This window comes from Vulpes vulpes, chromosome 2 (assembly GCF_048418805.1).
Source record: "Vulpes vulpes isolate BD-2025 chromosome 2, VulVul3, whole genome shotgun sequence".
NCBI lineage: Eukaryota > Metazoa > Chordata > Mammalia > Carnivora > Canidae > Vulpes > Vulpes vulpes.
Window position 1 is genome coordinate 22,122,216 of NC_132781.1, and position 23,908 is coordinate 22,146,123.

At 58.6% G+C, this 23,908-nt stretch overlaps 1 protein-coding gene across 2 annotated transcripts in view; it reads right to left on the bottom strand.

Annotated features, from left to right (window-relative positions):
• Nucleotides 1–23,908, bottom strand: part of RARA (retinoic acid receptor alpha) — a 44,546-nt gene that overhangs the window by 15,903 nt on the left and 4,735 nt on the right. Inside the window, exons 1-2 of one of the 2 annotated variants that reach the window (XM_025995727.2) lie at nucleotides 19,156–19,422; nucleotides 6,846–7,390 (exon numbers count right to left, since the gene is read on the bottom strand). In XM_025995727.2, coding sequence (XP_025851512.1) covers nucleotides 6,846–7,023 — 178 coding nt within the window. In that variant the 5' untranslated portion in view covers nucleotides 7,024–7,390; nucleotides 19,156–19,422. Of the gene's footprint in view, nucleotides 1–6,845; nucleotides 7,391–19,155; nucleotides 19,423–23,908 lie in introns of those variants that run through there. The other variant, XM_025995728.2, reaches the window with a different exon arrangement.

Sequence of the window (23,908 nt, forward strand, 5' to 3'; positions counted from 1 at the left end):
GGCCTTCCAGCTGACCACTTCCTCCCGGAAGCCCTCGGGATGCCTGTCTCGGTGGAAGAAAGGCCCAAGAAGGCGGGGATGTCCCTCTGGGGACAGGGTAACAGGGTATCCCGTTACTCCCACTGACCCTGCAGCAGAACTCCCTCCCTCTAAAAGGAGAGAGGAATTGACAGGCTTCCCAAGGACATCCGTCCCTCTAGAAGCCAGGTTCTTAACCTACGTTGTCACTGACTCCTCAAGCAGCTTCCAAGAAATAAGTGGGCATTATTCCTATTTTACATGTAAAGAAACTGAGGTCTCAGCAAAGCTAGCTGGGTTGTCCAAGTTCACAGTGCTAATAAAGGGCAAGTGAGTATTTGAACTTTCTGCTGCCAAAGCCCATATTTCCACCCTGCCAGGCTGATTCAAGAAAAAGTATTTTCTGAGCACCTCCTATGTGGATACTGTGGTAAGTCTGTTCTTGCAGACCTTATGGAGCAACGGCCATTAAGCAAACAATCGCTAGTTCGTATATGTATATATACACATATATATGTAATTGCAAACTGAGGTAATTGGTATTATGAAACAACTATAGTATGCTTTGAAGAATTAACGCAGGTACCTAATTTATGTTGAAGAGTCAGGGAGGACCTCAAGGCAGAGACCTAAAGAAAGTTTAGAAGTTAGGCAAAGAGTAGGAAAGAATGTGGTCCCAGTAAAGGAAAGAGCCTGTGCAAAGGTCCTGGGGTAAGGGACTTGGGGGGGGGGGTATGCTTTGTTCACGGCCCTGATAGAAGACTAGGAAGACAGACACAAGACCAGGCTGGAGAGGTGGGCTGGGGCAGATCAGGTGGGCTTTTTGGCCTCAATATGACTTTTTTTTAAGAGAAGGTGGTTTTTTTTTTTTAATTTTTTATTTATTCATGAGAGAGACACACAGAGAATGAGGCAGAGACACAGGCAGAGGGAGAAGCAGGCTCCATGCAGGGAGCCCGACGTGGGACTCGATCCTGGGTCTCCAGGATCAGGCCCTGGGCTGGAGGCAGCACTAAACCACTGAGCCACCCGGGCTGCCCTGGATTTTATCCTAAATGCAAGAAGAAAGCTTCCAAACGGAGGAGAAGCAAGACCCGATTTACAGTGGTATAAGATCCTTCAAGCAGCTGTATGAAGAATGGATTGTAGGAGGGCAAGACAGACCAGTTAGTAGTTGCCACAACAGTCCAGGCAGCACAAACAGAGCAGGAGGAGGTAACAAAGAGGACTCTGGTGTGTGGCTTGTGCAACAGCGAAGTTCCCAAGACTGCAAGTACAGACGTCTACTGGCCTGGTGGACAGGTGACTGTGGGGTGCCAAAGTGAGGTCCCACCTAAGTGAAGTCTGGGCTGCAGATGGAATGCTGAGGTCTGGGGCACATATGCGAGCCTTGGGCAGTGGATGAGTGCCGGGCAAGAGGGGAGACTGCTTCCACAGGCCTTGCCTCTTTCCTCCCAAATGACATAGCTCCTGGGCACCAGCTATGTGCTAGGCTCTGTGGTCACTGCTGTGAGGTACTAAGGGATCTGAAACTGTCCCTGCCATCAAAGACCTGGTAACTGGGGGAAAGATCTCCCAAATGATTATAGCTCACGCAGGAATGGGGGGTGGGGTGGGAGAAGTCATTTCATGGTAGAGAGATGAGTGTTGGGAGAAAAAGGATAAGGACCCGCAGGCATTCAAAGGCGTGAGAGTGTCATGAGGAAAGGGGAACATCTGTGAAAATTTCTGGAAAGAGATAGTGTTCAGGATGTTCCTTAAAGGATGGAGAGGATTTCTAGAGCTGGAGAAAGAGAGAGGTCCAGGGGGAGATGCCTGTTGTCTGGGGGCAACAGCAAGGTCATGGGGCAGGTCAGAGAAGCACACAGTGTCCTGGGCAGAAGACAGGGAAAGGAAGGGACAGCTGCCTGCAGGCCTGAGACCCATCGTCCTCTGCTGCTCCTTTGTCACAGTCCCCATAGTTCCTCCAGGGCTGAGTGCTTAGCAGGCCCTCAGCAGGTGTGGGCTGAACTGAACTGGCCCCCACCTGTGCCAGGCCCTTTCCTGTCCCCAACCCCATCTGGAGGGGATAACAAACCAGAAACCATGTGGCCTGGAGCCAGATAGACATTGGGTTCCAGTACAGGGTGGCTAGCCCCCAAGACACTGCCGAGCTCCATCCGCCTCGTCATTGCTACTCTTGCAGGGTACTTGAAGCTCACCCAGGCTCTCATCAGCCAGCAGGTCACCGTGGCCTCAGAGCAACTCATCCAGCCAGGAACGCATTAAGAGTCTTGCTTTAAAGAGGAGGCTACAGACTCAGAGGACGGGTGACCTGCCCAAGGCCACACGGGAACAGCTGTCCTTTTTAAGCCTTCTGCCCATGGGGCCTTGGTCTGTGGGCTGCTTGAGGTTCCCGGCAACCCAGAAATCAAAATGGGGTGGGGAGGGCCTCTATATCTGATTCAGCAGACAGAGGCTGATCTAGCCGGTCCCGCCTGGGAGACCCAGCTCCACTGGCTGTGCCTGACTCCATGGAGGAGGAGGGGGAAGAAGGTAGTGTGGGCACCGCCCCAGAGTGATCTGGAGAAGGGAAACACTTCCTCTTTCCATAGATGCTACTACCCCCATGGGCAGGCATGGCCTGCACTGTTACATCCCCATGGGCACGTGGCCCACAGCAGGACGTGGACCTGATGTCTCAGGTCCAAGAGGACAGGCTTCCTTCCCAGAGTCCTGCCAGAGGGAACCCTTGCATTATCAGTGCTACATATAAAAGGTGAGGAGCCCCATTCCCATTCAAAATCCCATTCAACAGTCTTTCGGCTGACTCTGCATCCTTGACCCCAGGAAAGGCATTGCTGGCAATACCCTCTCTCCCTGAGCTGTCCCTCTTACTGTCCAAGGAACGAGTGGAGAGAAGGGAGGGACGGAAGACAGAGTCTAAGGGAAGGGAGGGGCAGAGGAGAGGAAGAGGGGGCACACCCCCGCCTGTCTCCCCAGTTTCCGCACTGCAAGTATCTGGGCAGAAAAGGGTCTCCTCTACTGATTGCTTCCAACTTCCCTGCCCCCACCCCACAAATTGAAACAAAATAATAACTGTGGCTTTTACACTCTGTTCCTACAGTGTCAGGGGGAGGGCGCCTCCTGAGCTCTGCAAACTCCCGGGGGCTGCAGCGGGCTGATTCAGGGGTGGAGATGGGTGTGAACAGATTGTATCTGCAATTTCCAGGACAGGATGGAGCTCTGGCCCAGGCCTCTTAGCCTCTTTTCCCTCCAGCCTTCAGAATCCAAAACACAGAAGAAGGGGCGTGGCTTGGCTGCCTTCCCGACGCCCCCTACCGGGGGAAGGCAGGAGGTCCTCCGGCAGGAGTGGGCCTCAGCCACGCGGGAGGGGGGCTCGACATTGGCACAGTCCCTTCCTCCCCAAGGGTGCCCCCACTCAGGAGTGCCCCTCACAATACCCTCCTGCAGCTGCTATCTGGATAGTGGACAACGGGTTGGCTTTACCACTCACTTAACCGGGTCATTTCGCCTCCACCCTCATGCCACTTCCTCATGTGCAAATGGGGATAAAGACCCTCTCCCAGCATCACAGGGATTAAGGTTTGTAAAACAGAGAGAAAGTCGGGGCACACAGTAGGTGCTCCACAGATGTTAGCATCCCGTCCTCATTCTCACCAACCCCTACCTAGAAGGGGCCTGGGTCCCTCTTTGCTGTGGTAACGGACAGCACAGAATGAGACAGGAATGATGCAACAAGCAAAGGGCAGAGCTGAGGGCATTACGTTGGCGATCTTGCCTAATCTCAGCCTCTGCAGGAGGTTCTGGTCATATCCTTATTTTACAGACTAGGAAATGCACTCAGAGAGGTGATCGATCCTCTGTAGTAGTGGCAAAGCCGGAACCCCAGCTACACCTGCCTGGAATTCCTGGAGTAAAGCAACCAAAAAGGCAGGCCGGTTTCCTCTCCAGCCCAGCCTGGCAGTAAGAATGAGAGACCCTGGCCTCCCCAAACACAGAGCACAATCCACACACCTCTCCCCTTTAAAGACTCTCTCTGCCCTAAGTCACAGCCCCCACCAGCATACAAACAGACACCCCCTCCCTGGCTCTGGATTTGATTCTCCCAAAACACACTCGACCCTCTGACCTCCTCACCCCCAACATACAAACCATTAACCCCCTTCCCAACACACACTCAGCCTTGACCCCCCCCCCAAACACTCCTAAAACATACACAACCCTGACCCTCCTCACAATGCACACAGAATCCCAACCCTTCATAGTAAATAGCAGTCCTCAGATATCAAGCCCCAGGGGCTCTAAGGAGGTGGGCAGGGAATCCTGTACTATCTCTCTGGGCCTCCCGTTCTGGCTCCCTGACCCGAGGAAGACTAACACCCACCCCTACCCACAGTGACCTGGACCTGTCACTCCACAGACTACTGCATCTCTGAAGGGGACACCCAAGACATCCAAGGTCCAGCCTCCTCCTCATGTGGGAAGAGGGATGGGAAAGGGAGGGGGGATTATCCAAACACCTTAACTGGTAGAAAGTGGGAGGCAGGATCCTCATCTGTGAGGTTTCCTATGAAAAGGGTGACCGCTGCACCCTGCAGGAATGGAGGCCACCAAGGTCTACCTCTCCTAGAGGCTGCCTGACCCTGGGCACCAGCCTCAAGGGGAGAGCAGGGAAATGAAGCTGCCTCCATTTCCAACACATAGGAATTTTGACCTGTCATGCTTTGCTATCCAGGACTGAGGAGCTTGGGTCACCAGGCCACCCGGCCCTGCACCAGAAGGAGAGAGATGCCTGGTTCCCTGAGGCCCGTGGCTACACCTCTGGTCACAGAGGAAAAGGTCAGGGAGAAGCTCAGAAGCTAGGGGCCTGGGGAGGAAGAGAAGTTGTTTACTAGGAAGAGGGGAGGGCAGGGAAACCCACACACTCACAGGGGGCGGGAGCAGGAAAGGGGCATTGCCTAACCTGGGTGGGGAAAGCCAGAGAAGGCTCCACTTGCCTGAAATGTGGGCACCCCACCCTGAGGGGAGAAGGTTACCAGGGTGGGAAGTGGGGGACCCGGAAACCCTCCCCACCTCTAAGAAAGAGGAAGAAGCTTGCAACACTGAGAGGAGGGCATGGCATTTGCTCGCCTGATACAGAGTAGGCAAGAACCCAGGCCAGGCCCCAGGCCCTTCCAACTCTGAGCAGTGTCTGGGGCTCTATTCCCATCACCAGAGGAAGGACAAGTTATCCCCAGGTACCAGGTTCTGAGCCTCTGTCTTCTCCCTCCCTAAAAATCCCACCCTGGCAGGAAGTAGATGCTCCAGTTTCACCCCAGCCAAGAATACAAAGTCCAGTCCTTGTAGACACAAGGAACCACAGACATGCGCACCCAAACCCCCGCAACTCTGAACCCAGAGACTGGCCTCCCTATTCGCCTAGCACAGACTGGAAGACTAGACCAAATCAGAGTTCCCTGACTCCCAGCTCACGGTGCCACCCGCCACTGCTGTGCAAGGACGGAAGAGAGGAAGGAAACAGAAGATGGAGTGTGAATGGCCTGGCATGGAAACACGCAGTACCTGCCTGCCCCCTCGTCCCAGGCCACGAGGCGGGGGAGCCTCTGGGAGCACAGATGGAAGGCCCCTGCTCCAGCAGCCGGTGGGGCCTGGGAGGGAGGGGCTGTGGCGGAGCCAGAGGAGGAGGTCCAGGAAGCGGTGGTGGCGGTGGGCAGACGGCCAGTGCGGGCAGCGAGGCGCCCAGCCAGGGCCTGCCCCAGGGACAAAGAGACTCCCTGGCTCCGGGGAGAGAGCGCTGCCCCCACACTGAGAAGGGGACACTGACCCAGCCCAGCCGGGCACACAGGGCAGTGGTGCCAGGCGGCTTGCCAGCGGCCGTGGGAGGGGCAGTGGGTGCCCGGGGCAGGGTGTTCAGTCCCTGCCCGCCAGGAGAGGTGGGACACGTTTCCCAGGTCAGCAGCTGACCAGCTAGCCGGCTGTCCGTGGCCCATTCTGCTGCTTCCAACCCCTCCCGCCCCAGGCCAGGCCCCAGCTCCCTCCTCCCCCTCCCCACCAGCCCTGGCCTGGTGCCCAGCTGGGCCCTGGGGGCCAGAGTTACTGTAAGCGGCCTGGCAGGCCCGAGGCCTGGACTCTGCCAGCTGGCCATAGCTGCTGCCACCTCCCACTACCTGGCTCAGCCAGCCGGGGAAGGGTACTGAGACCCCTGTCCAGCCAACAGGCGACCCCCATGGCAGAGGGTGGAGTCACAGAGAAAACACAGGCCCTGCCAAGAGCATGCATGTGTGCACAGCCAGAGTCCAGGCTGAGCGCCACCTCCTGGGACACTGGCCCCAGCCACCAGGCAACCGTGGGCGGAGCTGGCCGGCGGAGGGGGGGGTCCAGCCGCCCTGGCAGTCTGCTCCTTCAAGCCTTTTCCCTCAGAGGCACTGGCTGGGGTTGGGCGGAGGTGGGGTGCCACTCTCACTTGAGTTGCCATTTCCACCAAATGTCGAGAGGTTTGTTTACCCGCCTCCAGCCTCTGTGTCCAGTCCCTGGAGCTATTTATAAGGCCCTCAACGGCACAGCACAGGAGAGGGCGCCAGGAGCCCTGAGGAACAGCACTGTTGCATCTCTCTCTCTCTGCTGCCCACCCCCCCACATCAAACATGACCCCTGTGATCAGCCTACAAGCCTTTCATCCTTGGGTACTGCCCCCACCCCCAAATGATGGTCCCCCCCCCCCCCCATCTAGAGTAGATGTGGCCTGCAGAGGAACAGATGTGCCCAGAGGCCTGCCACCCCTCCACGCAGTCCCCTCCCCCCGAGCCTCCTGCCATCCCACTTACTGGCTGGGGATGGTGTGCTATAGCCGCTGACTGGGAGCTGGTGCTGGAGAGTGGTCAGCGCGCCTGGCGGTGAGAGTCCACCCAGCATAGGTGGGAAGAAGAAGGCGTAGGGGGGCACCGGGTAGCCATTGAGGTGCCCTCCCCCAGGTGTCGGGCAGGAGCTGCTGTTGCTGGCCATGCCAAGCAGCCACAGTCAGAAGGGCAGGCAGACAGTCTAGCAGAGGAGGCTCTGGCGGGCTTCAGGCCGCCCCTCCTCGGGGCATGGGGCCTGGGCCCAGAGGGGGGTTGGGGTGGTCAGCCCACCCCCCCTTCTGTCCCGCCGCTGCCGTCCAAGGCCAGCAGGCTAATCTCAGCCTCCTGGATCCCCCACTCTAGCTGGGGGCTGGGTATGGGGGGATGTCCCAAGAGCTGGTCCTTTGGTCAAGCAGTTCCGTGAGGCTGGCACTTTTCTGGGAAGGTCCAGAGCTGGCCTTCAGGACACTGAAGTCGATGCCTCTCCTAGATGGGCCCTGGCTAGGCAGCTGGGGGGGCCATGTCCTGGGGCACTGCAGAAAAAGGAAAGACAGGTGAGTGGGCACTGAGGAGCAGGGACACGGGCATTCCCCGTGGAGCTCCCCAACCTGGGCGGCCGGAGATTTTCCCGTGGCACCCGGCTGAGTAGACAGCTGGCACCACGCCTGGCTGGCAGAGACAGCCCGGGAGCAGGGCCCAGACACTGCTGGGGATGGCAGGCTAGCACAGCCAGGCTGGGGAGACGAGGACAGGGCCCAGAGCCACAAAGGGCCTCTCACCCACAGTCCTGAGGGGAAAGGTCAGGGTCTGCCACCCCAGAGGATCCTTGTAGCAGAGGCAGGCAGCTGGGCCTCCTCCCCTCAGCGTGGGTTACCTGAGGTCAAGATGCAAAGAACCCGTGTGCTTGAGGGGAGGAGAGGAGGAAAAGCCGCTTCCCTAAAGCATTGGCACTTCTCAGAAAAATGACTCCTGGGCCAGCGGGACCTCTTACACCACTTCCCCCCAAAATCCAAGCCCCAGCACCCCAGATGGGTCTGTCCCACAGGCCCAGGGAGGAGGCCCACTGCCATACACACAAATGGGGAAATGGGAACCCAGGACTCCTGGGTGTCACCTCTGATGCTTACCAGCATGATGGGCCACTGGGCCTCCAGTGTATCAGGAGGGCAGGGACTGCCCAGGGTGGAAGCCCCTACCCCCCAGAGAAGGAAGGGGTAGGGGGGACTAGCGAACTCAAAGTTCACCTACACGCTCTGTGTGCAGAAGCCACATCCCCGGATGGGGTGGGAGGTGGGCACAAGATGAAGGACCGGGTACCCCCGGCCCCGACAGCCTGGACACAGATCCATACCCTGTTTGAACAGCTGAGACCGGAGGACACCACGTGCTAACACCACGGAGCAGAGAGAGAAAGAGCTGAACCCCAAGATGCCATGACACAGACAGAGAGGCAGCAAGCAGAGCAGAGAGAGATGGAAAAAGAAAAGCATCCATAAGAAGATGCTTCAAATCAAATCCATTTGGGTGGGCAGGATATACACAAATACACGTGCATGGATATATTTATTTATACACGAATACCTATACGTGTATACATGACATATATATGACATTATATATATGAAAAAAAAAAAGAGAAAAAAAAGAAAGAGAGAGAGAAAGACAAAAACATAGCCATTTAAAACCACAATGAGGGCAGCCCGGTGGCTCAGCGGTTTAGCGCCACCTTCAGCCCACGGCCTGATCCTGGAGACCGAGGATCCAGTCCCATGTCCGGCTCCCTGCATGGTGCAGGCTTCTCCCTCTGCCTGTGTGTCTCTGCCTCTCTCTCTCTCTCTCTCTCTCTGTCTCTCATGAATAAATAAATAAACTCTTTAAAAAAAAAAAAAAGACTAGTAAGTGTTGGCGAGGATGTGGAGAAACTGGAACCCTCATCCATGGCTGGAGGGAATAATAAAATAGGAGATTGCTTTCTTTTTAAAGATTTTACTTATCTATTCATGATAGAGAGAGAGAGAGAGAGAGAGAGAGAGAGAGAGAGGCAGAGACACAGGCAGAGGGAGAAGCAGGCTTCATGCCAGGAGCCCGACATGGGACTCGATCCTAGAACTCCAGGATCATGCCCTGGGCCAAAGGCAGGCGCTGAACCACTGAGCCACCCAGGGATCCCCAGGAGATTGCTTTAGAAAACGGTGTGGCAGTTCCTAAAATGTTAAACAGTTATATTATGACCCAGCCATTCCCTTCCTAGGTATCTATTCGAGAGATAGGAAAACCTAAGTTCACACGAAAACTTGTACATGGATGTCCATACCAGTAGTACTCATAATGGCCAAAGAGTAGAACCAACCCAAATGTCCATCAAGTAATGGACACATGTGGCATCAATGGCACAAAATGTTGTGCCCCCATATGGAAACTTATTCTGTCATAGAAAGGAATGACGTACTGATACAACATGGACACACCTCAAAAACCTTACACTAGTTCTAGAAGGCCATATACTGACGAGCCCATTTACCTGAAATGTCCACAGAGCAGACCAATCTATAGACAGAAAGTAGGCTGCAGTTACCAGGGGCTAGGATATGGGTCTAAGGGAAATGGGAGGTGCCTGCTGATAGCTATGAGGGCGCTTTTTGGAGTGATGACAATTTTCTAAAATTGATTGTGGTGACAGTTGTGCAATCTGTGAGTATACAAAAACCACTGAATTGTACACTTTAATGGGTGAATTTTATGGCATATGAATTACATCTCAATAAAGCTGTTAAGAAAGAAGGGAATGCCTGGCTGGCTCAGTCGGTAGAGCATGCAACTCTTGGTGTTGGGGCCATAAGTTTGAGTCTCATGTTGGGGGTAGGGTTTACTTAAAAATAAAAAATATTTTTAAAAAAAGAAGAAAGGAAGGGAAAAAAGAGAAGAGAGGAAAAAATGAAAGAAACAGGGCCCCGGAGACCCAAACTAAGGACTGCCTCTGTGCCCAACCCCTCATCCTCCACCCCCACCCCCACCCCTCAGCCCAAGCTCAGGCCATCCCAGGTTCTAAGCACCAGGCTCCAAGCTCAGACCTGGAGTCCAGAGGACATGCACACGGCCAGCGTTTGGCCAAGCACCATGCCTGGGATGGAGGAGTTCCTGCCAAGGCCACTATGGACAAGGCCAGGACTTCTGGGCCCAGCTGGCCCAGGCTGAGGGAGGGAGAGGCAGGGACAGGTACTTGCTAGGGAGGGGGCAGCTCCCTCAGGAGTGAAATCTGGACCTTGTTAATGACCATTTTTACTGGTACTAATTATGACAACCATAAGGCCTCTCTCCTTACTCCTGGATGAGGTGCCCCCTTCCCTCCCCCAGGCCCCTGCCTGATTCCCTCCCAGGCTGAGAAGGCTGACGTCAGAGGAACAGGGGCCCCACCCATCGGGCCAGCTGCCACTCCAGCCCCCCCACAACCCTGTGGGGCCCCACACAACGGGAACTCTCAAGCTGAGGGAGCCAGGCAAGGGAAGGAGGGGTTGGCTGAGCCTCATCAGCGTTGACAGTCAATCTCTCTCTCTCTCTCCTCTCTCGCAGAAACTCACTCTCACAGGCCTATGGAAAGCATGTCTGGGTGGGCAAGAGCATGCTTGCGCGCCCTAGCCTGTGTGTGTGCGGGCACGCACGTGAGGGAACCCAGAGATATCATCTCTCCACACCTGGGCCTCACCACACAATGAACACGGTTCGGGGCTTGTGTGCACGGAGCCAGGACACAGCTCCCGGCAGACACACAAGTACAGCCCCACGGTTGCCCACTCTGCGCATTCCCGGGCCCTCCTACGGCCCAGCTGGCCTTTGTACCTGCCTCCCTGCACCAGGCCCCAACACACACACTGAGGCGCACCCTCTGACAAACACTCAGGTGGGTCCAGGTCCATACGGGGGCCCGCCTCCCTGAGGTAAGGCTTGGGAAGCCAAGGCCCAAAAAGCCATTCACTCCTGAACCTAGGCATCCCGACCCAGCTTCTGGGGCAGGGAGGGGAGATTCAGTCAATCCAGTCTAGACCCTCTGCATCCCACCCTGGCCCCCAGAGGAGAAATAACTATAGCCACCTCCATGCCTCAACTCTGCCCGCGAGGAGTGTGAGGAGTTTGACATGGAGTTTGACACCAAGCTTGGAAGCCCCACCCCACCAAACTCACACCCCTGGGAGAGACCGAAAGGCCTACCCAACCCCATCAGAGCCTTACTATCCCTAACCCAGCACAGCCTGCAAACTCTGGTACACAGTTACTCAGCTCCCCGGGGAGGGCCTTGGACCATGGGAGGAGGTAAAGGTCACAGAAATGGGCCAAGAGCCAGGCTAGCCAGGGAACAGGGATGGGCGAGGGCAGGGAGGATGGGGGCAGGGGCAAAGAGCACAGGCCCTGCCTCATCCCTCTGGAGCCATGACCCTTGGGGAGGCACCTGAGCCCCAGCTCCCTGCACCCAGAGGTAGAGAAGACACAGTCAGAGAACTGAAACCAGCACCAAAGAAAGGGAAAACAAACTACCCACATCCAACCCTCCCATACCAGCTCCACTGCCCGTGTGCACCCTCCCTCAAGGGAGAGAAAACCACAGGCCCACACCTCCAGTAGATTGAGCCTGGTCTGGGTACTGTAGAAGGGAGGGCCCTCACTCCCCAAAGGCGCCAGGATCCCTCACCCACTGTCAGGCATCCCCAGCTGTCCCCAGACTCACACCTAGGAAAAGGCAAGAGCTGGCTGAGCCATAAAGATGGGAGAGAGAACAAGAGATCTGAAAAGTCAAATCTCAGCTCTGCCACTCTGGGTGACCTTGGGCAAGTCACTTAACCTCTCTGAGCATCTGTTTACCGGCTTGGGAGCTGCCACCCTCAGCAACTGGGGGTGTGGTTTCAGACAGTCTGGAAAGCATGTAGCACAGCCCTAGGCGCACAAGAGGTGCTGGGCAGCAGGGCCCCTCTCCACCCACCTCTCACCACACCCTGTGCCTCCCTGGCCCGTGTGTCTGCTCCCCCTTCCTGCTCCCCGGGCAGTGTGATAGAGTTACCCGGAGAGAGAGTTACCCACTTCCCAGGGTCTGCTTCCCCCCAGACTTGAGCAGAGGGATGTGGGTGAGGGGTATTCAGCTGTGGTGGACGCCCAACCACAACCCTTTCCCAAATTCCCTTCTTTCATCTTACAAACCAAAAAAAGGGAAACCTTTGGATTGGGGAGGGGAAGAGACTGTTTCCTTTCCTAGCCCCAGAGAAGAGGAGCCAGGGGTCCCAGACCCTGCTGGGCCAGCCTCCCTTCCTCATACGCTCCCTCCTTTCAGCTCCCCAGACTCCCCTGCCACAACAGCTTCCAAGGAACAGGAGTCAGGCGGTCCCAGAATGGGGAGAGACCAGGACCTGGGGAGCTCAAAAGAAGGGGAGACGGGCTTTCCTAAGCATTCTAGACAGTCCATGAATCATAGGCAAATGGCACCCAAAGCTCAGCTCAACTTGGGTTGGGGGCAGAGGGCCACACAGAACACAAGCCCTGGTAGAATCAAAGACCTGCCCCTCTGAACCCCCTACCCTACCAGGAGCTGGCAGGGCAGGGCGGGACATTGCCCATTTCAAACCAGAACAGTGGGCTGGAACTATTTATAAACTTTCCAGGAAAACAGACACACACACACACACACACACACACACAAAGCCACAATTCTCCCCTCCTCCAAGTTCTTCAGAACTTCAGGAAGGTTTAGGGAGTAGTGATGACACTGTTCCCTCTTTCCCTCTTCACCTTTCTCCCTCCTGACAAATCTACAATCTGGCCGCTCTGGTCATCTGTTCACCTTTTTGCTCAGCAGGGTCCCAGCTGCAGGGAGCCAGCCAGGCCAGCCCCACTTGGAGAAAGAGATCACTATCCCCGGGCAGGGCCTGACAGGGACCACCTGGACTGTGCTGAGACTGGGACAGGTGCAGGGCACTTCTTCTCTGCCAGACACTTGGAGCCCCAGACCTGCCTCACTGGAGCTAGGACTTGGTTGAAAACCTGCCCCAAACATGTGCAGGCCCTGAGCACATCCTCAGAGGGGGCTGGGAGGGAGGCTGAAGTCTAGCATCACCCTCTAGATGCTACCACTGCCCAACTGCCTCAAGATGCAGCACTCAGTCCCAGAAGAGTGGGTGCGATGTGTCCTCCATCTGTGCCCCACCTGGCCCAAGGTTCTGCCCCAGCAACACAGGACCACCTGACACCCACGTGCCACCAGCTCAGCAGCAACTGAGCACCAAGTAGAAAGGGCAAGTGGACAAGCCCACACCCAGGACAGGACAGGTTCTGGGAGGAGGAAATGGTGGTCTCTGAGGGCACAACGGTGCCTCTGACTCCTGTACCCTAGAGGCCCCTGGGAGACGTGCTTGGGACCTCCGAAGCTCAGAGTGCCTAAGGGGCCACCCAGAACCCGTGGGGTCTTCTTTTGGAACAGAGAGTAGGTGAAAGGGCAGGGGCCAACCCAGGCCCCCAGGAGAGGGAGCACCCTACAAGGAAGGAAGAAAACAGGAAGAGGAAGAGATGAGCCTGCTGAAGCCACAGCCAGACCACAGGAGTGTGTGGACCGAACAAAGGCACCTCTGTCTGGATGGGGGACCAAAGGGGCACAGACAAAGGGGACCCCCCAGCTTGGAAACCACCGTTCTCATTCCCAGCCTGGCATGGGGCTTTCCCCACCCTCACCTTGGCAAGTGCCCCCTCACCACTCGTCTGCCCACTCCACCATGCAGGAAGCACAGCTCTCTCACAATGGGAGCACACAACAAGGGTGTGGGTGTGCGTGTGCATGCGCGCGCGCACGTGTATGTGTGTGTGTACAACATTCCCCTCCCTCCCGCCCATCCCCTTAGCTCTGCCCTAAAGCTGAGACTGCCAGATTCCAAATCCTAAGGCAGATAGTCAGCAGGACACGGCACTACCAGCCCCCTCCCAGTACCCCTCCCCGGGGACCCAGACTGCAGGGAAGCTGGAAACGCCCCCCCCCTCCTGCCTCAGGATATCCTTTTGGCTCTGACCCCAGACTAGGCCTGAGTCAGACTGTACCCCGCCCCATACTCCCCCATCCATCGACCCCCCAGGAACTTCCTATGCTACACTGGCCTACCAGCTGGGGGTTAAACTAGGGGGAATCTCTTCTCTTCTCCATCCCTGGATGAAGAGGGAAACCCACAAGGGGGTGGGAAGAATGGGTCACAAAGTCTCATGGCCTTCCCCTTAGAGCACAGGGCCTGCACATTCAGGGAGAAGCTGTGTGCAGGGGGGAGGATGGTCTGCAGATCACCACCTCCCCACCGCTGGACTCACACACAACCTGCCCAGAGCCTTTTCCCACTCCAGCCTGTACCCCCAAGAAATCAGAGGAGCTCTCTGGGGAAGGTAGTTTCCATGAGAACGCAAGATGGAAGAGGGTCCCAAAGGTAAAAGGAGATAGGGAGCAGAGGTTCCACGAAGCTCTGTGATGATGCATCTTTAAGGCAGCACCACCCAGGCTGGAGGACACAGGGTCTGCAAAATCCCGTCAGACACAGTCAAGCACAGCCAGACACGGTCACACTCCCCCCAACATTTGGTCTAAGTAGGTGGCTATGACTCCTTCCCACAGACAGAAGTCTGGGGGGGCCCTGGGGGATCCGGGGCATCAGAGACCACACACACTCAGCCCGAAATAGCCCCCAAGGCAGGTCCCCCAAGTGCCCCCCCAACAACTGTGGGCCTGAGGGGGAGGGGCAGCTCCTTCCCCACAAGGACCAGGGTAGTGCCCACGGCAGCCATCTCCATGGCAACCAACAACAAACATCCCAGGAACCACAGTGGGACAGGAAGTGACAGGCACGTGACAGGAAGACATTTTTTTCAGCGTGGGGGGGGGACGGTGATGATGATTGTTAGGGGCCCCGGAGAATCAGCTGTCCTCTAAGTTTCCTCCGCTGGGGCTGGAGGGCCGGGGCCAGCGGGAGGGGGTCACCCCCCCAGTGCCAGCGCGGGGTGCGAGGCTGGTGCCCGGCCTGCCGCGCCCTCCCTCCAGGCCACCGCTCACGGTCCCCCCTGCCCCCCGCCCCTCCGCTTCCTGCCGTGACTAGAGATCAGAGAACTCCCCACCGCAGCTTCCCCTTCTCAAGTCTCGATTCCTGGGCTGGAGGTTTCACCGTGGGCCGAGGGACAGAGGAAGGAGGGCTGGGGATCTGCGGTAGGACCCGGGGGACAGAGGCTCCGGGGGAGGGGCCGGGAGGGAGCCACTCCTAGGTAGGTGTGTACACACAGGCACACAGCGAGTGGGTCACAGTGACACAGGCCGGGGGCACCGTGACATGCGACATGCGGAGACTGCCTGACCTCAAGCAGCTCGGGGGAGGGGAGCGGAGCCATTGGATCCAGTCCGGGCGCCCCAGTCCAGCCCTGTCCTGAGCCTCCGGGTTCATCCGAGGCAGCTCCCCGCCGCCAGACGGGCGAGATCCCAACTGTACCCAGCCCCCGCCGCCTCTCCCCTGCCTTTTGTGCTGAGGAATCCCCCCTCCCTGCTCCAAGGTGCCCGCCCAGACGAGGGCACCTTGGCGGAAGGTGGGGGGAATGGAACCTCCCTCCACCCCCCTCCCCTTCTCTGCAGATGTCCCAGACTATATTTAGCCCAAACCGGGCGGCCAGCCAGACCCAGACTCCCCACTGGTCGGGAGCTGAGCTCCCAGTTTTTATGCAATTAAAACATTAACAGAGAACCACCCCCATCCACAACCCCCATGCCCCCCAGCCCTCCCAGAGCAGCAGAGCTCAGTTAACTTAAACAAGGCCAGGCCAGCTCTGCAGCCAGTGAAGGGGGCGGGGGTGGGAGGGGGGCTGTCACTGGGCAAACAGTAATAAACTCATTCCTTTGCCTATCTCCCAGGCCCTGCCCCCACAGGCAGGATTGGGACATCATCCATGAGATCAGGTTGACACTTGGGGGGGGGGACAGGCTTTCCTTGTTCCGGCCGGAAGGGAAAAGCATATCCAGTGGGGGGGGGGGGGTTGCCTGGTTGCAGAAATTCCACCTGTCATTTTGTAGCCCCCTCCATGGCCGGCTCCAGTTACAGGGCTGGGGGTTGGCAACAGGTGCTGGCCAGGCTGGCAGCAGTCTAATCCCCCACCCGCTCCCCAGGCCGACAGTGGTGCCTGGAGGTCCCGGCAGGGGCTGAGCAGACAGGATGCTGGGTAAAAGAAGGAGCCATCACTGCCAGGCAGGTGGAGGTGGGGGGCAGCCCGAGGCCCTTCTGTAAGACCTGGCTCCCTAGACTCGGTGACAAGTGTCAGAGGGTCTGGAGAAGGCAGGGAAACCTGAGTTCTCCAGCACCTAGTTCATTTCCCCAGGATGCCAGGCGGGCGGGCTAGAGTGTGGGAGGTCTGCCTGCCTGCCTCTTCCTCCTCCTCCTCTCCAAATTCCAGGAACAGGCAAGGGAGGCTCCAGTTGCGGAGAGAGAGGGAGAGCAAGCAGGCGGTCCCAGCTTGGGGGGGAAGGGGGGCGGGGACTGGAGCGGCAGGCCAGATCCAGACGAGCAAGAGACACCCACACCCGAGCCAGACTGGGGACAGACACACCGACGCTGACACATTCACACACTCTGGGCCTGGTCCCTGCACGCCGCCCACCCTGCAGGGACACCCAGACACTCTCAGCCAATCCTGCCAATCCCCAGAACACTCCCTGGACACACACGGAGATCCAGGCCCTCGCCCCCACCCTCTATCCCCCTACAAACCGTGTGGGCTCTAGACAGCAGCCAGAGGGTGGAGAGGGAAACAGAGGGAAGAAAGACAGCAGGCATCAGAGGAGATGTGCAGCCAAAGCCCTGGGAGCTGGGGTATCAGTTGCCACACTCCTTTCCCAAAACCCAGTAAGTCAAGACAACCCTGGTCGTCTTGCCAGGGACCCTGCCAGCTTCCCACACTCCCGAAAACCACTGCCACCAGAAAGGGGTGTGGGGCGCCGGGCAAATGGAGATGTTCATTAGTCACGGGGATAGGATTACCTTCCCCAGATGCCCACCACCCTAGATCCCAGATACTGCTCCTAAACAGACCCCCAGAAAGGCCCAAACACATCTACCCCTCAGCCCAGCCCAGGTCCCGCCCTGCCCTGCCCCAGACCATGCTGCCCAAACAAATGAGAGGGAACTGGGCACTGAGGTTTATATTTTGGAGCAGGCCCCACCCTCATGTCACACAGTTCTGAGAACTAGAGAACCTAGAGTCTGAGCAAGAAGTAGGTTGGGGGAAAGGTCCGAGAGGACAGAGCCAGCTTCTAAGACCAAAGTATTTAGGGAAGGGAAGCTGATTAATTGGGATCTGGGTCAATGCCCCCAAAACAGACTTGAAGGGCCACTCAGACCATGTCCTCTCCCCCACACCATATGGGGTGGCAGGAACCACGTCATGGCACATGTGGGTGACTATGCCCAGCGGGGGAGGCACAGGGGTGATCAGGATGGGGCTGCCCACAGCTAGCTTCCTGCCAGGCTGCCACATGGTTGGGAGTAGGAGGTGGACCAGAGAAGTGTCCCAGAATGGTAGCAGGGGCATTTAGGGTCAAACGAAGGATGGAGATTTGGGGGTTATAGGAGGAGGTGGCCAAGATGAAGCCATTCCAAGCCATTCCAAGGGTCTTCTCAGAACTGCCGCTTCATCTGCAGTGCCCTCACTAGTCTCGTAGGGAAATTCCTGCGGTGACCATTTTGTGCACGTTCACTCACACCCTCAAAGTCCAAAGCTAAGAGCCTCAGCTCCCAGGGGCCTACTGCAGTCTGACCCTAGTGACCGGTCCTGTCTCAGGACCAACGTGGCCCAGCCTCCCAAGCAAAATGACTTTTTAGCCCCTCCCAGTGCACTAACATCTTTTCATAGCCACAACCTCCCTGACCACCCCCCTTCTTCCAGCTCCAAATACTCTTTCTCTTGTTCTTCCCCCAGACTCATCCCCACCCCCCACGGGGGAAGCCCCAAGGTGCTAAGCCACCTCCACTAAAATCTGGGGCTTCCCCGGCCCAGCCACTCCACCAAGCACACGGCCCTGGAGGAGAGTTTGGGGCTTGAGCCCACTTTGCAGCAAGACCTGGTGCCCTTACTGAACTACTTCCCCAGAACGACCCTGCCCTGTGACCAGTGCAGCCGGGGACACGGACAAGAGACATCCCTGAATCTCCCACCCAGGGAGCTGGAGAAGGGACAGTGGTCAGGAGCAAAAGCGAGGGGGAGTTTGCAGCAGAAGGTGGGGGAGTGTTCTCAGGAACAAGTCCCTCTAAGAACATATACATACACATGTGCACACAGCCCACAGGCAGAAGGCAATCTGGTAAAAGAAGAGGAAGCTGGCACCAGGTGAGTGGGGAGGGTACCCCACCACGCCAGCTCACGGGCATCCTATCCAAGAGAGGATGGACAGAGGCAGGGAAATATCTCCCAAGGCTGTGGGGCTTTTGCTGCCTGCCAGGTTGGTCTCCATCCCCAGCCTAGCACACTGGTGGCCTGCCCCCCTTCCCACCGAGCAGCCTGACAATAGGGCAGTGCCCAGAGAAGAGAGGGGACATAGCCAAGCCGATTTTCCAGCGCCCCCCCCTTCCACATACACATCTGGCTAGCAGCTTCCCCTCCTCGTGGGTGGCACCAAGTCCCAGACATCCTCAGCAGAGCAAAGACAACCAGCGCATCCCGCCCTCCCCTCGCCCCAGAAAGCTTCCACAACCCCGGGGTGGCACCAGACCCCAGAGAGCTGCCTCCCCTGCCGGCTCGGCACTGACTCGCGAACCCGAGCCAGGCGGCTCCCCTCGCTCCACGGGGGACACCAGCTGAGCGGGCCCCGCCCCCCGGCCGGCGGCTCCGGTGGGGGTGGGCCTCCGGGCCGATTCTCCCCAAACCACAGGGCAGCTCAGATAACAGCAGGGAAAGGAGGGGGCTCGTCCGTTGGGCATCCGATCTCTCCCCAAACAGGTTTGAAAGTCTTTTTTGTTTTGTTTGTTTTTGAAGAGAAAGGGGAGAGGGAGTGGGAGTTCCCGGCGCCGGGGACACGCGCGGAGGCAGCCCCAGAGCCTCCCGGCTGCGCGCGAACCCTCGGGCGCACACCGGCGCGCACACCGGGCTCCCCCACCCCGGCTCGGCGGCGGCGGGCTGGGAGCCCAGCAAACCCCGGGCTCCCGTCGGAAGCGCCCGGCACCGCGTCGCCGCCCGCAGCTCGCGTCAGGGGCAGGCCGCGGGGCCCCGATGCCCGCGGGAGCCGGGGGCTCTCCAGAATCCCCGGGGCAGAGGTTACCTCGCAGCGGGAGGAAGCAGTCCGTCCGGGGGCCCGCGCGCTCGGCGTCTGCCCTGACCCTGAGCCTCGGGGCTGCGAAGCGTCAGGGGCGCGGGGTCCCGGGAGAGGAGCCGTCTGGGGGGCCGCGGCTCAGGGGCGCGGGGCGAAGGCAGCGGCCATGGCGAGTCACGTGCGGAGGCTGAAACTTTACCCGGAGCCCCAGACTGGGGGGGGCGGGGGGTACGGAGCGGGAGGGGAGGCCCTCTCCCCCGGCCCGCCTCCGCCCGCCCACTGACCTATCACCAGCCAGGGGCGGGCCCTCAGGATCACGCCCCCCCTTAACCGACCCGGGGAAGGGCGAGTCTTAAAGGAGACGTGCCCAACCGGAGGCTGGACCGTGGGAATCCAGGAGAATTCCCTCCCTCTGCCCCAAAAGGCGAGATTCGGAGCGAGGAGGAGGAGAAGTTCTGCGCAAAGAAGGGGACGGGGGCTCCGTAGAGAAAGGACAGCAGCCTGTGGTACCGCGCTGCTTTGCCCCCAGCCACACCCACACCGGCAGGGGCACGGATCACACACACACGCCCCACACACCTTCACGGGGAAGAGGGCGTCATGTGGAAGTGAATGCAGGGACTCTGGCCCCAGCCATCAGGCCCCTGACTCCTACACTTATAATCCTCCAGGGGTCAATCGGACCTGAGAGCTGTGCGACCTTGAATTAAGTCGCTTCCTTTCTCTGAATCTTAATTTTCTCATCTGCAAAAAAAAAAAAAAAAAAAAAAAAAAAAGGAAGTGCAAGAGTAGGGAGACCTCCCTCGAGTAATGACTCTTCTGCTCTTCCCCCAAACACCTCTTCAGCTCGAGCGGGTCGGAGGAAGTCGGGCCCAGCCCAACCCGTCGGCGGCGTCCCCTCGCCAAGCCCCCTGCCCCTCCAAAGGGCAGTGGCCCTTGGATCTCCCAGGAGGCTAGCAGAGGGCGCTCAGGTGCACCCCTCCATGCTTGAGGGCTCTCGGACCCCCGCTGCTCTCTCCTGGCCCAGGGCTGGAGGAGCCAGGAAAGCTCACGTTCCGGTTCTAGGAGGGGCGTGGGGGGGTCAGATCTGAACGACTGTGCATCTGCAGAGACCCCAGTCCCCCAACACAGCCACAGGCCGCTCCCTTTGGACGGCTCCCGTCCCCACCTCTAGCAGCCTACTGGGGGATGAAAGAACAATCGCAGAGGAACAACACTCCCCCCCCCCCCCCCGCGCCCCGCCAGAGAAGTGGCCACAAGTGCCCCCACAGGACTTCCCACTGGAAGGGGAAGTGTCACACTCCCAGGCCTCCACCCCAGCGACGAAGAGACTCTCAGCCTGACCGGGCTGGCCGAGCCCTCCAAGCCACCGGCCCCACAGGCCCCCCGCTTTACAGACTAGGAACTGGAGGTCGGGAGCGGACACGGGGTTCTGTCCCCCATCGCCCTGGCTTCCCAGCGGGGTGGAGAGCCGAGGGATCTGATTGCCTCCCTCCAGCTTTACGTGCCCCACGCCACCCAGCCCTGCGAAGGTAGGACAGGCCCGTCGGCGGGACCGCGGCCCTAGGTCCGCGACTGGGGAAGGGTGCTCGGGCCGCGCTTCCCGGGCCCCTTCCCGCCCTCCAGGCCCCGCTGTCTCTCGCTCTCGTCTGGATTTCCGTCCACCGGTGCGAACCGCCCGCCCAGCCCCTCCCGTCCTGTCCCGTCCAGATCCATCCGCAAACATGCGCTCAGCGGGCAGGAATGCGCCAATGGCTCCCAGATGTGGACTCCGACGCTTAACCCCTTCCCCCCCAGCGCTCCCCCCACCCCAGGGCCTTGCAACCTGGGTCTAACCGGCAGCAGGGGGCGTCACCCCGGTGAGAGACCAACCTGGGGTGGGGGCTCAGCGCCAGGCACCCCTCGCCAGGCACCCCTCGCCGGCACAGGTTCTTCCTGCCCCAGATTCTACCGGTATCCCCTCCAGCTAAGGCTAAAGGGGAAAGACCTTGAACACAAAAATGCAAGTATGCACAAACACAGGTACGCTGCCTCCCATCAAGGGCGGCCTTCGCATATACCTGCCAGCACATAGGGTCATGCACGCTGGCGCATATCGAGATTCAGGTGTGTAAATGCACACGCAGGACACCCGTATATGCACACCCGTGTGCATGTTCACAGCACACAGGTGTGCACCCCCACGTGCACACCCAGGGCACACATGTATCCACACCCTTGAGTAGAATCCAGCAAGCTCACGTAAGACACACGAGGTCATGAAGCAGAGTGTGGGGCACACTCCCAAACAGACCTAGCAGTAGGCCCATGTGCAGATGAAGGATGAGATTCATACACCCAGACACCCATTCCCCACAGGGGGCCAGACACTCATACACCTGTATGTATAAGCACACAGCCCACAGGGCCTCTGGGGTACGTTCCCCCTGCTCAGAGCACCCAGTCCCACAGGGCTAGTGTCTGGCCCCACCTAGACTTGACTCCAGGAAACCGGAGAGGTCCCCATGGGAGGCCAGGACTCTTCAGTCTGCAGCAGCTGAACTCCAGCTATGCTGGATCCACAGCAGGATTCCCAGCCCCCAACCTGCAGAGACCCTCACTCAGAAGGGAGAAAAGTGCAGGAGGCAGCAGGAGACTGGCACATGGAGAAGAGCCACAGGCCCAGGGGCTCCTTGCTCTTTAGGAAAGACACTCTTGGGGCCTGCCCTTGCCCTGTTGCACAAAAAAGGCACAGGGCTGGGGAAGGAGGCTGAGCCACTGTTTTCCCAAGGCAGGGATCCCTATCCAAACTAGGCGAAACCCAAGAGAGCCCCCAGCAGCCAAAGGAGATACAAAATAGCCCTGAGAGCCCCCAGGAGGGCCCACGCTTCCAGCAAAACAAGGCCTCCCTCTCACAGCCTGTGGGTAGCTCCTACCCAATAGCACCACTGGTAGTGTGGGGAGTGGATGGGAAGCTTTGCCCTCCAGGACCACCTGGATGAAGGCAAGGTGGGAGATGTGTGCTGGAACCCACCCAACCCCTGACTCCTCTTCCCCTCCCGCATCCCAGAGGGAGCACCTCCCACAAGCACACTAGGCCCCATTCCATCTGATGAACACAGTCCCTGAAGGGTCATCTGGGGCAGGGATCCTGCTGCCACTGTGCAGATGAGGAGACTGAGGTGCAGAAAGGAAACTGCCTTGCCCAAGGTCATGCAACTCTGACCGCCAGAAGAAGCGGTGGCAGAACTAAGATTCTGGCCCACAGTCTCCTCAACTGCCCCCCCCTTCACCCCGAACCAAACACTGAGTCACAGTACCCCGCTGCCTCCTGCTTCATCCTTTACCCCCTCCACAGAGCCCATGGGACAAACACCATCCTTGCACGGTGCTGCAGGGTTGTGGGTGGGGCCAGGACACACCAGAGACAGATCAGAGAAGGCACCGGGGGCTACACACACGGTGCCCCCCAACCCCACCCCAAGCACGGTGCCCACCTGCCCAGCAGGCACAGCCGGGTGACTCAGCTGCATCCGGGGGAGATGCCAGGGCAGTGACTCACCTACCGAGAAGAGCTGAGCCTGGCATCTTGCCAGCCCCAGGACAGAAGTGACTTAGTCACCAAGACTGAGATGCCCAGCAGGCACAGCCCAGGCACTGGGGACAGGGGTAGGCTGTGCCCTCCATGGTTACATGCGCCCCCTGGCGAAGAACAGGCATCCTAGGGCAAGCTGTGGCTGTCCCGCCCCAACCCCTCATCGCTGCCCACCCTGGCTCGCCAGGTCCTGTTCCAGTGCAGACAAGTTTTGTGAGACCCCTAGCCTGCCCTGCCCCACCCCGCCCCCTGCCCCCTGCCCATCACTCACCACCCACTTCCCCACCAGCCCCACCTCCTCCTGCCACCCAAGTCGTACCCTGGCTGTGCGGCTCCTTTAACATGTCCTGGCAGCACCTCCTGCCCCCACAGCCCCTCTCCACCCCCGGCGCACACACATGCACTCACACACACTCCTGCCAGCCCTGCTCCTGCCAGCAGCTGCTGAAGCTGTTGAACAGTTGAACAGGAGGGGAATCAGGAGGGTGGGGTGCAGGGATTGGGTTACCAGAGGCTGATGGGGTGGGCTGTCACCCAATCCCTCCCCAGCTAGTCCTCCCTGGGCACCGTCTCCCTCACCCACCTGCTTCCCCCCACCTCTGGCTGGCAGTCTACTGCCCTTTAAACCCCTCCACCCCCACTCCACCCAACCTAGAAAATAAATGTTCAAGAGTATTTGTCATGTAAGACCAGCCCAGTATAGGAGAGAAAGAGAATGAGAGGGACAGAGACAGAGATGGACAGAAAGAGTGATTCCTGCGCTCAGCGCTCCAGCTGCAACCACTAGGTGTGTATATCTCTTCCTCCGTAGAGCTGGAAAGGGACTGAGTAACTCGCCAAGTCCCCGGAGAGTTGGGGGGGGGGCCCAAGGGGAGTCGACAGGCTGAACAACCTCAATCCATTTGCACTATTGATTTCTCACACACTGCAGCAGGCCTGATGGGGGGGCATGATAAATCAGCCCCCCAGAGACCTAGAGACTGAGTGGAGAGAGGGGGATGGGCTCCTGTGCCACAATTTGTGGTGCACTGTGCCCGGCTTGGTGGGGAAGGGGTGGCAACAGAGGAATAGGAGCAGTGGCAGGAGGCAGGGTGGAGGAGGGCACATTGGATTCAAGCCCACCTGGAACACCTCATTCAGGCTGGATCCAATGCTGATTGGAAGAAGGAAGTGGGGCGGGGCAGAAGC